General features: G+C 40.5%; 1 protein-coding gene across 2 annotated transcripts in view; it reads left to right on the forward strand.

Moving 5' to 3' along the window:
* The first annotated feature begins 2,405 nt into the window (after nt 1-2,405).
* hpse2 (heparanase 2) overlaps nt 2,406-13,586 on the forward strand; it is a 61,450-nt gene continuing 50,269 nt past the window's right edge. The window contains exons 1-3 of one of the 2 annotated variants that reach the window (XM_030441033.1): nt 2,406-3,166; nt 5,104-5,258; nt 5,990-6,151. In XM_030441033.1, the coding sequence (XP_030296893.1) occupies nt 2,754-3,166; nt 5,104-5,258; nt 5,990-6,151 (730 nt within the window). In that variant the 5' untranslated portion in view covers nt 2,406-2,753. The remainder of the gene's footprint in view (nt 3,167-5,103; nt 5,259-5,989; nt 6,152-13,586) is intronic. The other variant, XM_030441032.1, reaches the window with a different exon arrangement.

Raw genomic sequence — 13,586 nt, forward strand, 5'->3', positions numbered from 1 at the left:
AAATGATTTATTCAGAAAATAAAATCGGCGCTTCCACATTATTTTGGTCGATGCATAAACGGCGTCGATGGTAATAATGGTAATAACTGAAACACAAAGGAGTCGGTCGGATAAAACTTCATAAGAGTCAGTGCAGTTAATTTCCCAACGAAAATCACTCATGATGCTCCGCAGAACATTTCTGTCGATGCCGAGGCTCCGGTAATGTTCTTTTCGGAAGTTTTAAAAACTTGGGGGGAAAAAAAGAAGAAGAAAAAAAAAAGATACGGTCTAATCTGACCGTGTATTACAATCTGCTGTGCAGTGGAGCAATATTTGTGGTGGGTGGGGGGAAATGGAACTAAGTTGTCATTAGGGCGTCCAGTTTCTATCATATAATATTCTGTTATATCGTATTTCCAACAAAAACAAAAATCGTGGCTATCCCAAACGAAGCTGAAGGCACATAATTCGAGAATAAATCAAAAAGTTAATCAACACCGATGACAAAAATCTTTCACTTGAGCTCACACTCAAGAGAAGCAGACGAGCTCAAGTATAAACACCTGGATGTAAGTGCTCAACGTCCACTTTTGAATGACATCATTGTGCGTTTTCGAAGAAGTTGATTATTCAGACTATCGGCAAGATTTTCCCTCAATCGGAGAATATTTATTCAGATTGGCCTCTGCTGCCCGATGAAATCACTGCCTGAACGCACAACTACACGTTAAAAACAACAGGGATATTTTCCTGGACAGCTACGCTGTGTGCAGAATGGACATGGTGCTGTTTTTATTTATAGTTTTAATATTAAAATAATAATTAAAAAAACCCTAATATCTTACAGTTGATCCTTCCAAAGATGACGCGAAAGTCACAGCGAATAATATGAAGAGTTTTGTTCCAAAGTCGATATAAATACACACCATAATAACACAGACACACACACACACACACACACACACACACACACACACACGTACTTCCTGGAATACTAAACAATTATACTGAAGTTTCGTTGGGGTTAAGTTACTTTTACTTTCCCCCAGAAGAAATATAATCCAGAACTATAAATGACAGGCCAGATGTGCCATAGCGCAGTTTGATATATAAAAATCAAATTCAAGGACTCAAAGCCCAGACAAATATGTGACTTTTCTATTGAAAACAAAAACTTGGGTTGGATTAAAACCACATGTTAACTTCAATTTCTGGCTGAGACAAAATGACAACACGGAGCACTCTTGCTTTTTCTGCTGATGTGCTTGATGGATCTCTGCGATGGAGAGGAGAAGATCATCTTTGAGTCAGTGTCAGTGTTTCTGGAGTGTATCCGGCGCTCACAAAACGGCCCTAAAGCGTCCAGTGGAGGCATTAACAACATTATTTTTACAGATGCGTCATTACAAAATACAGCCTTGTTGGATTCTTGTAATGCGTTTAATGGGAACTTTGTGCGTAAAACCTGCAACTTTAACACCTCGGATAATTTAGCGGTTTCAGGTATGCGTGACTCGGTGTTGTCGGCCGGATTTAAGAGATTAAAGCGGTTTGTACTCGGAACATTTGAATCTAATGTACTTAGCTGCTCATCTGTGAGACAGCAGTGACCTTAAACGACCACCTCACGCAGCACTGACCGCCTGGTGAGCCTGCGCCCTGAGTGTTGTTTGCTGTGTCTTTGCTCACCAGCGGCTCCGAGAACATCTGGAGACAAAACTCACATAAAGAGTTTATAGGTGAGTTCCATGTGTAGGAACTTAAATTCCCAAATTGGCTTCGAATGAATTTGAAAACGGGCCAAAGTGTTCCTGTTGATCATGTTTTTGTCACTGGTCTTACAAATGTGCACTCAATCAGTTGGTTTGTCAAAACACGTGAAAGCTCTGTAGTACCCACAAACATCAAGTATGCTGTTGACAAGACTGGACCTTCTCGGGCTTTGAAGCGGGCCTCCCTGTGATCTCTTGGCCTGTGTCGCCTGAAGATTCTTGTACTGAAGGTCGATCAATTTCAATTCTGTCTGAACATTTCACTCACAATGTGGACTGAAAATGGGAGTGTAAGACTTCTGGATACGATGCGTAAAGGCCGTCCAAATGAATGCGCGGTGGGCAAACCTGACCTTATGTGTATTCAACCCTGCGGATAGGCTTTTACGCAGCCTTTAACTGCACCAAAAAACATGTTTCAGAGTTTGTTTGTTTTTTCATATGAAAGTATCTTGAAATTTGACATGTGTTCTTTACTTCTGATAAACCCGAATATTTTATTTTATATAAATTACAGATTCTTATCTTTACAAAATGAATCCGTGCGTCCCCAGCATGGCGCATTTTTTCAAGCTGGAAAGACTTTTCTCCATGCAAATATGCGCAGCAGCCTTTTGTCACTAACAACTGTTTGAGCTTTTCTTTATTGCTGGATTTAATTTCTTTTTCCACAGAATTATATTTCGATTGTTGCACAATTTACACGTGCAATAGAAATAAAATAAAAATGTGCTTATTTATTTAATAACAACAACACAACTAAATCATCAATACTGAGATCACTTCCTGAGACTTGGGTCCTGTTAGCCATATGAGCTGAGAAAAACTACTTTTGAGCAGTTTGTTCTCATACCTCAGACAAGCTTAGAGGGGCGGTGCTGCCTCCTCTCCTCCTCCCAGCTTCTGGCTCTCGCAACCGGGAAGGCTGGCCCAGAAATACTCAGAGGGGCGGGGGGCAAAGGGGGTGAGACAACGAGACAGGAAGACAGACCCAGATCGATGAGGCCGAGGTACAGAACCACCATCGAACTTCGCCGCAGCAGTTTTCGCGCTTGTTTTTTGTTCTTCTTCTCACCTTTAAGCCTCATTACGCGCACGGATCCTCCTGCTCTCCAAACCAAGAAGATGCCCAAATCCTCACCTTGCGTATCCCCATGGTCCTCCCTGTGGCTGGCATCTTTGGCTACTTTTGTGGTGCAGTCTGTGCTCTCTTCCTCCTACTCCTCTTCTTCTTCTTCCTCCTCTACATATCAGAGACCTGCAACCAGTGGGAAGCGCCCGGGCTTCATGGAGAGGACGCTGATTCTCCTGGATGTCAACACCCGCAGTCCGATCAGAGTACTCAACGACAACTTCCTTTCTCTGCAGCTGGACCCCTCGATCATCAAAGACGGCTGGCTGGACTTTCTGAGGTACCAAAGAGATTTTCTGCTCACCAACGACATCGATCTGTTTCCGCGTCCACCTCATAAATGTTTTAGGGTTGTATATTACGCACGCAGCCACGTTGTCTCAATGTGTCATGGAGTGAACCAGCACGTCCCCTCCTCACTCCGAGTGATCCAGTGCTCCACACTGAAGAATTGCAAAGTTCAAATGTATGAGATAACATAATAAGAAGACGTTGAGGGGTTCAAAGACGCTCCATTTCGTTTTTTTTCTCTTTCTGTTTTCGTGTGCAGCACGCACTATATGTACATTCGAACCCTCTCACTTTACATGTTATGCAATCTATTTTTGAGGTTTTATTATTAAAAAAAATATATTATTAAACAAGAAAATATCAGATTTAATTTGGGTCCAACGCCATCCAAGTTATATCCATATTTTCTAAAATGCACAGTGGAGCGAACTGACATTCATTCAGTTTTGTGACTTTTCACCTCAAAATGTCACCACAAAGAGGGACATTATGAGACAATAACCTGCGCCACTGGCACGCATCTCGTGCGTGGCTTATGAGTCATGTCATTTCATAATCAAAACGTGTTAAGAATGAAATGTGTATACTATCTTTTTAGCTCACACCACGGACACGGCCGTATAAATCACACCGTAGCCTGTTCTTATAACAGATTTGGTAAACATCATCCACAGAAGATGATCTAATGTGAAAACATGACATCATGTTGTGGGAGTAAATTTCACAAACCATTCACTGACAAAATGATTTGTGCAGTCTCCTCGAAACAAAAGAAGAGGGGCAGATTTATCATAATATTGTACATTTTTGAGACTTTTGAGTTGCATCATGTTACCTCCATCACAACTTGGTTAGTTGTGTGTTGCCCAGTCTCTTCATAATTAATAAAGGCCTACTGTAGGATGTGCCTTTGCCCCCATCTACTGCAATTTAAGCAATAGTTTCAAGGCTGAAATAACCTAAACAACAAGCTGTACTGTAGTGTCTGCAGGCCTGTCGGGCGTCACTTTGTGCGCCTTCCTCATTTTGTTGTGTGCAGCTCGGGCCGACTGCCACGTAGGCTCTAATGAAAAATATGTGATAAACAGCTAAATAAATTCCCACATGTACTTCATTCGTTTTTCGAAACATAAAACGTTCATGTGCACTAGATGTTAACTTTTTAAACGTCACCCATGGCCGAATTGCCGCTTTAGGTAGCCCATTATTTTAATAACGTGTAGAACTAATTATATGTCGTCACTCGCACACAAATAAAGAGAGCACATGGCACTTTTGTTTTGAGCAGCCTGTGGCAGCAGAAAATAAAATTAGCAGCTACAGATCGTTATTCAAAAACACCATCAAGAATTAAAAAACAAATATATATATAGGCCTATATAAAAAAAAAAAATGGAGGGTGAATCTGTTCAGCTTCTAAAAATGACCTGTTGTGTGAACACTTTCCTTCCTCGGGTAACAGTACCTGCTGTAGCGGCTCCTTCGTGAGTTCTCCACGGGGTGACAGACGAGGCTGAGGACGCTGCTGTTTGCTGGGCCCGCTGCTGTCAAAGGGAAAAGCAGGACGGATGATTTGTGTCAGGCCTGCGGTGCTTTAACAGCCACCACAAAGTCAGAAGACTAATTGTGTATTAAAAAAAATATTTATATATAAAAAGAGACAGAGGGGGAGAGAGAGAGAAAGAGAGAGACTACAGGTGAAATCAAGCAGGCCTAAACTTTACGCAATTAAGATAATACAAATGAAAGAAAAAAAGGAATGACTAGTCGATTAATTAGCTTTTCAAAAACGGCTTCTGCTCCCCCTGAATGTGGCCGCCGTTATTATTTGTACACGCAGGAAAAAAACAGCAACATTTTGATAACACGCCGCTGTCAGCTTCAATGTCTCTGACGTGACTGTCCTCGTGCCCTGTGTGTCCGCAGCTCCAAGCGGCTCGTGACCCTGGCGCGCGGCCTGTCTCCAGCCTTCCTGCGATTCGGCGGGAAGCGGACCGACTTCCTGCAGTTCAACAACCAGAAGAACCTGGCCAAGTTCAGAGGGCCGGGGCCGGACTACTACCTGAAGAATTACGAAGACGGTGACCACACACACTTCTCTCCCTCGCCTCGCTAAAAATCTGTTTTTCTGACGCACTTTCACTCGCTGCTCCTCGTCTGTCCGTGTTTTCCCTCTGTGCATGAAGCACTAAATTATTTTTAATGCAGAATCTTTCTTCAGTCCGAAGCTGTACCGTAACACAGCCTCCATTTATCTGTAACAGTGAGTACAGCACCTAGCTTTAGGGTGCACTATTTGGTATTTGACTACCTTATTTTCCTCTGAGAAAAGCGTCTTTATTCAATTGTGGAGAAAATAATTATTTCTTAGTTTGTATTATTACGTTATTAATATTGTAAATATTAAAATTCTGAGTTTGAATTTCTTCTTACAAAGGTGACGTTTTTTCTTTTAGATTAAAACTGATTTAGAGAGGTACCCCTTATATTACCCTCACTGAAACATTAGAAAAACTGTTAGTACAACACAATAGGCTAGAATTTTATGGCATCTCAAATGACAGCCACTAAATATCTGTATATTTCTATGAAAATTGTGTTTCAATTACTTTTCCCCCTTTTTTAACCCCTTTTTTAAATGGTAAAAAATGTGTTTCAGATTAAGACAGAAATTGTTTTTTAAAAAGCCCCAAACTTAAAGGTTTCAACAGGTCATCCTGGCTCTACTTACAAATCACATTTTAGAACAGACAAAGGTGTTTTTAACTTGTCGTACTTTTTCTCTTTTTCTTCCATCCTTATCGGCTTGCAGATATAGTGCGCAGTGACATTGCATTAGACAAACAGAATGGCTGCAAACTGGCCAACCACCCTGACATCATGCTGGAGCTGCAACGGGAGAAGGCAGCCACCACACAGCTTGTCCTGCTGAAGGAGCAACTGTCCAACATCTACAGCAACATCACAATAACAGGTAGGAGATCACACACACCCAAAAACAAGCCGCTTTTGGTGAGAAGCAAGTTATCCTTGTTCACGTAGCAAAGTCTGGTCATGTAGGACACACAGATTCATGTAGGTGTGTTTGTGCACACACAGTTGTGCGCTCAAAGGTTTAAAGCATGCCAATGGAAACCATCAGCTTTCAAAATGACAAATGTAATTTGTAAAGCAGGAATGTAGAAATGGATACAGGGGTGCAGCAGCAGAGACTAGTAAACAGAGCACTGGTGTTTTCACTGGTTAACTCGACCTGACCGCAGAAGGATCTCTGGAGTCATGATTTTGGGTGGGCTGCATTTCTTATCAGTTACTGTGATTGACTGGGATGGAAATGAGGAGCTCCAGGGGAAGAGAGTAAATGAGGGATTCGTCTGTCGAATTTACTGCCGTTTTTGGAATGGTCCATAAACCTGGGCTTGGCTGTGAGCAGCATACAAACACGGAATAGGTGTTAGAAAGGACCAGTTAACACTTGATTTTGTAGTTTTACAGAGCTAGGAAGTCCAGATTCAAGTTATTTGGCCGGCTAAGATAAACGTGAAAATACTTTGAAGATAAAAGTAGAAAAACAATACAACAGAAAATAAAGGAAGGGATTTAATGGGGAAAAAATTTAACTTTTATTGCTTTTACTGTGCTGTTGTGCGATCATACAGAGGCAGACGTACTTCCTATCCTCTTCCGCGTCTTCAAAAGACAGTGGGAGGGAAGTGTTTTTCTGGTGGGTAGGGTGTTTATCCCAAACCAGAGAACCACCCAGAAAGTGAGTCTGGAAAGCCAAAGCACTCCTGGAAAAATTATTGTGGACTTGGAAATTGACCAGCAAACCAATCAAAGAGAAAAAAATAATTCTGTGCTCTGTGGGAGAAGTGTTGTGGTGGGTACTCAAAAAGTAATGTATTACCCATTACTCGTAACTCTAAAAAGTAATTCATTCAGCCAGCCAGGGTCTCCAAGTCCTTTATCCTCATTCCTCTTCAGGGAGCGTGTGTGTGTGTGTGAGTGAGTTTATATGTTCGTGTGTGCTGGACACACACTGTTTTTTTAAATAACATTTCATCACGTCTAGTAATTTGCCACTTGTTACAATAATATTGCATTACTCCACAATTTCACCTGAGATGCTTTGCCATGTAATTGCCAGTTAAGAATATAATATTAAACCTTACATAAACCCACGTGTCAGCCCTGTTCTAAAAGCATAAACATTATCTTTCTTGTATGCTCTTTAAACTGTATATAATGGGCCAAACACCCAAACTCACTCAAGAAGCTTGACTTGTCCAGCTTATTTGATGTTTATCATTAAAGCAGTGGTTATACCTCACGAGGAGGAGTTGCTCAAATCGTGTGTTCCTCCTTGGATTCAGCACAAGCCTCTCCTTGGGAGCACTTGAAGGCGTCGTTGTGGTAAAAATGAATAGATATCAGTAAAGGTCAGCCGATTGTCAGGCACTTTTTTACCTAGAACTTTTGTAACACAAATAATGACGAAATTATTTTTTTAAGTATTTTTTTGGCCTTTTTTAGAGAGGACAGCTGAGAGAGATGACAGGGAGTGGGAGGTCAGAGAGGGGGGATGACATGCAGCAAAGGACCAGAGGTCAGGTATGAACCCACGGCCGCGGCGGAGGGACACAGACTCTGTAGATGAGAGGCACACTCTCGTAATTGCTTGATTTGTAACTTAAATGCAATTACTAGATTTAGGAACAATAATGCGTTACATTACTGAGTTACAGATGAATGCAATGTAATTACAGTCCTCCGACATTGTGTGGGATTAAAAGTCATGCTCACAAAGCCTTTAAATCATTAAAAGTTTAGATTCAGTGATGTTCATTGCAAATCCAGAGAAAATTTAAATAATTGGCCATGTGTTCAGAAAAGACATTGATAAATTGCATAAAACAAAGAATCCAAATCGAGCTCTAGTGAACCCACTTAAATGTGTCACTAATATATGGGTCATTATACACACAGAACCAGTAGCCTCGCATGAGTGCATCTGTAATGTGTTTTCCATGTTTTCATAAGGTCCTGCATCCCTGGAACAGTGTGTTGTTGTATGAGTGACGAATGTGAACAACATGCATCAGCTGCATATTTTCAGATAGTCTCAAGTGCAACAGTCAAAACATGGCCTTGTTGCATTTATCAACGAAGGCAAATACGCAGGAGAAGACCTGTTCATGTGAGGGATCAGTTCACAAGTTCATTTCAGGAGTCAATGTAGTAAACAGCAGCACCCCTTTTTTAGTTGTGCAGCTGTGCTAAAAGGCACTATGGCTTTTGCCATTTTTAAATTTGTTGCCACAAAGACCATGTTTGTTCTATGTAGGCCCAGCATTTTCAAATGGCTACTTTAGTCCTTGCAGTTTTGATCAATCAAATATACTTTTGATCACCCAGTTGAAACCGAGCCACATATCATGTCATAAGAACTCGATTTAGTGCCCTACATACACCCAGTGTCTTTACATGGAAGATAATAATCCTGGACCAACAAAAGAAATTCTGGTCAGATATTATCTGTGTTTATTGGGCTTTTAAACATTTCATGGAGACAGCGGATGCCATTTATAACCAACCCAAAGTCCTGATATTTGAAGACCTGGGAATGAGATTACAAAATCAGCTGTATTTCCTGAGAATCTCTTATTCCACTTTTATTACAAATTATATTGAGCTTTAGGGTGAATTATTTCATCAACCATTAGACTAGAGATATTTTGATATTTTCTGGTAATTAAACAGTAATTACAGTTTTGCCCAGCTATGTCACCATCTTTCTATTATCTCTATTGTTGTTTTTTTGGAAAAAATTACTTTAAAAAAATCAACCCATGGTCAAAACAACTAGCCTCTGCCTTGCACATGTGGTTTGGTGCTAATGTACCTCAAAATGATGACCACATTTCCCATTTACCCTGCCACTTCCTGTTACAAGAGGGATGTAACCACTGCTCACTTTGTTCAGCTGCAGCACGGTGCCTCACAGAAGCATCGAGTCCTCTCTGTTTGTCAAAAAAAACATGGTAATCATTTAGTTATGATAAAATATGAATTGCTCCGTTAGGCTTATTCTTTTGTTGTTCACACTGTAATATCTCTGGTCAAATGCCTGAAAATCTAATGTTTCTTTGGGTATTTGATGAAAAGAAAGTTGAATGTAAGTTGAACATTTTGATGTAGGTGGATAACATTTAGTGGTGATTCATTACTAACATAGAAACCCTGTGTTAGTAATGAATCACCACTAAATGTTATCCATATGTATTTATTGTGTGATGGTTCCTATTAAGGGGTAGAAGTGGAGTTGAGACAGACAGTAGTTCGTGCTGTTTTTGAGTAGTTGCCATACTGTAGTTGTTTTATGACTTCTCTCAGGAACTCTAATTCTTCCAAGTATAGACAAAAGCTGCAGGTTTTTGCCCTGGGAAATGTTCAAAAGTCTGTAGTCTAGAGTGTGATAACATACTTGACTGACATGACTGTTTTCATGGGCACCAGAATAAGCACTGATGATGCCCCAAATAGCCTTGAAAGTGTGAACATGTTAACAGTACGTTGTCATTATTACCTGCAGCTGAACTCCAACCATGTTGTGTAAACTAGAGTCAGGCAGACGAAGACCTCTCTTCTCTGTGGTGGAGAGTAACAGGGGAACATAGGCACTATGGATGTGTTTAAATATGGTCTGGTGAAATCAGCCAAGGGTCATTGTGTGTGTTTATGTGTGTGAGAGAGTGTGTGTGTGTCTGAAGGCAGGTGGTGTTTTAAGGACCTTTAACAGTCCTGCTCCATCCTTTTCCACTCACCACCGTCTGACCTTTGACCTAAGCTTGTTAGAGCTATCAATAATGGGGCCACTCTGAGCTTACACATACACATGCATGCACACACACATCCAGCCAGGGAATTGAGTTGAGAAAATACCCTGAGCTCAGACAAGGTCACAGTCAGTGTCATCTCATGTGCTGCAAGAGTGTATCCCTCCCATCAGGGCTCACGTCTTCATTTCTCTCCTCTGTTCTTTCTTCTCCACAACTTAACACCTCTCCCTCACTTTCTCTCTCATGTTTACTGTTAGTTTAGCTGTGTATATTGTGACTTCATGTGAAAGTGCTATGTTTATTTGACACCTCAGAGAATGAGGCAGTCTATCCGTTCAACTTGTGACCTCAAAGGACTTGTCCGTGTGTTTAAGGATCAAAGAATAAAACACTACTCCATTTACGAATTCCTATACTATGTTATTCTTGTCTTCTAAGGCTGGCCGATCAATATTTGCGAACACGGACGAGAAGAAAATCTTCCCAAAACAGGGGAACTGGGGAAGCAAGAGTCAAACCTAGGATGTTTTCAGTTATAAGGTCTGCAGCTGCTTTTGAGGCAGCAAATAGGAACCTTGTTTTGCTATTTTTTTATTTTTTTTTTGCCAGTATCAAGGAATTTTCTTTCAATGTTTTCTTTGATTTTTTTAAGACATATGGAGCATTGTGCACACATGAAAATGATACATGATTTGATCAGTTTGAGCAAAATACTCTGTTTCTGTGTCTGTTTAGTGTCTAGCTGTAAATGGTCACACTACAGAGAAGCTGCACTTGAGAGTTATACCATTGGTTCTCAACCTGGGGGTAGGGACCCCAAAGGGGACTAAGAGTTAGGTTCCAGGGGTCACAAGATGGTTTGTGGAAAAACAAATAGAATATCATATTTTAGATGGAGGATTGTTTTTACATCACATTGAATGTACCAGTGATATAAATTGCCAGTGCCAGTGCTGGGTGAAGGGTGTTTGTCATAAACACCAACCTGATTTCTCTGGGGGCTCGCAACAAAGGTGAAAACCAGATGGAGAGGCTACGTAGGACATCTCCTGATAACCTAGATGGGATAGATGCAGGATTTTAACATAGGACAGAGCCCATTTCATGGAGAGAAAAAAACGAAATGTAAATAAACAAGTGAAAACAAGTGAAAGGGTCAGGCCACAATCTGAAGACTAAAATTGATGGTTGTTATAGGTATCATGCCCATAATTCTTGACGATGGGGCTATTATAAAGCTTGCTAAGGTCTACTGTGACTTAGTGTAGAATTAATATACGTTAAGATGGTCCAACGGTCACTGTTAACGGTGAAATATATTGAAATTTCCATTTATGACTTTTCTTTTAAAAATCTTAATTATTGTCCTATACTCTTAAGGAATTATGCTTGTGAAGGTAACTGCACCAATAATTTAAATACTGGATCAATCCCCTGACTTTAAGTTTTTAGGGATTTTATTCGAAATGAAACAAAGCTATCCACAAGCTGAGTCAAAAGTTGGCTTCATGACCGTGCAGATGGCATGTATCCTGACATCATGGTTTGGACTGTTCTCTTTTTCTCTTTCTTAGTCTGATCTCACACGTGGAGGATCAAGTGACACAAATGTTAACAGTGTCTAATCCGTTGTTAGGATTAAGTAAAGTTACTGAAAGTACATCAGACACTAATACCTGATCCCCCTTTCTTTGAACTGACACAGGGGTGCAGCAGTCAGTACCAGAAGCCTCTCATGGACAGATGCAGGGCTCCACTGAAAGGAAACATGAGAAGAGCGACAATATAGAAAAGTGTGAAGCAATACTAATGTAAACCTGCTTTCACAGCAAACTTGGAAGTCTGACAGAGCATGGCCATTATTTTCAGCTGAGGTAGTGCCTCCGCGCCTCTGAGCAGCTGCACAAGCTATGTTGCACAGCAGGGCACACTTTACTGATTTTCTACCGCGTTTTCAGGCCAAGTTGAACTAAACTGAACTTTGACCCCAAATGTGCTGACCTCCTCAGTGCATGTTCTATCATTGATAGAAGGTGGCTCAGATGTTGGAATCAGTGCACCCCGCTGAGTTGACTCATTTGTCTGGCATCATGACATGAAACAGCGGCTTCTTGTTTGGAAAAGCAGACAGTCAGATGAGTGCTGCAGGGGACTAATGATTAGTCAATCAGTGCCACAAGCAGGACTAACGCTATTTTCAAGCTGTTGTTAAGCTGTGCGTGGGACCATGGAGGAACAAAAACAACATTTGTAACAGATCTGCCTTTACATATTAAGTATGTCTTCTCAATATCGGCCAACGTCATAGTTTGTTTTTACTTTACTCCGCTCTTAAAACCCAGACAAAACCAGTATGTTGGCATGGCTATGCATCATTGTTGACTGAAAATGTGGTCAGATTCAGGCCCATATGTTTGTTTCCAATTATTGGCAAGGACATTGAATCCCTGTCTCCCACAAAGAGTGGCGGCAATGTAAGTCTGAAGATGGAGATGGTGTGTAATGAGTTTACAATTCTGTCTAGTAACAGGCAAGGTGGTACCTTTATGTTGGACAGATCTGCAGCTCATATTGGACAGTGGATAGGCATGTAGCATTCAGTCTGACCTTAATGCAGAAAACTGGATTTTCTGTTGCCTAACCTGAACCACACCTTTAAAATAGTTTGTAAGTGTCCACAGGCTTTTTTCACAGCTCAACCAGGTTGCCATATGCAGATGTTGTGTAAAGGTAAAAATTTAAAGAAATGATGTCACTGGATATTGTCTCTGAATGTTGGCTTTGAAAAATCTTTCTAGTTGATGTTCTTCAGTTGCAGCATAAATTAAGGATAGAGGAAAACTTGATTTTGTGCATCTTCAAACTATTTTCCCACCCAGATTTAAATTAGTATATGTTAATTAGTCAGGCAGACATATCAAATAAGGTAGTGATTCCAAGTTTTAAAAAATAATACTGCGAATGTTTAAATTCCTTAAAGGTTACACTTCATTCAACTTTCAACTGTGCTTTCTGAAAACTGCAGTATGTGCACTTCTATATTTGACATGAAACCTAATAGCACACATTTCAATATTTTATAGTTGATTTGGCTTAGTGTTCACAGCATAATTGCAATGTGCAAAACTCTTACTGTAGTACTGATTAGATTGAAATTAAGTTTAATTTCTTGAAAAAAAAAGAGCATGAGTCATTAAACATGACATGCAAGGACAGCAGGAGGTTAAAATCTGGAAAGACAAATATTAGGAGCAGGCACTGAAAGGGGAATTTACTGAACATCTGTGAATGGCTTGAAAGTGTTTTCATCAAAACAAAGTGGCACAGCTGTCTACAGTCAGAGGGCCTCCAGTTATAACTTTCTGTTTTTACTCATTTGAAAATCCAAACATATTTTCTTGCAGCAGTGGGAAACATGCTCCATCCTTCCTATTAGTTCTGCTTTATGACCCCTCCCAGTCTGTAATCCACTCTTTCCTTAATCATGAAACATCTTTTGTAAGGACATAGTAGAACTGTTTCTCAAACGCCTGCCTTATCTTTTTTGAAATTCCCTCACACATGCACGCA

Source organism: Sparus aurata, chromosome 15, assembly GCF_900880675.1.
Source record: "Sparus aurata chromosome 15, fSpaAur1.1, whole genome shotgun sequence".
In the NCBI taxonomy this organism is placed as follows: Eukaryota; Metazoa; Chordata; class Actinopteri; order Spariformes; family Sparidae; genus Sparus; species Sparus aurata.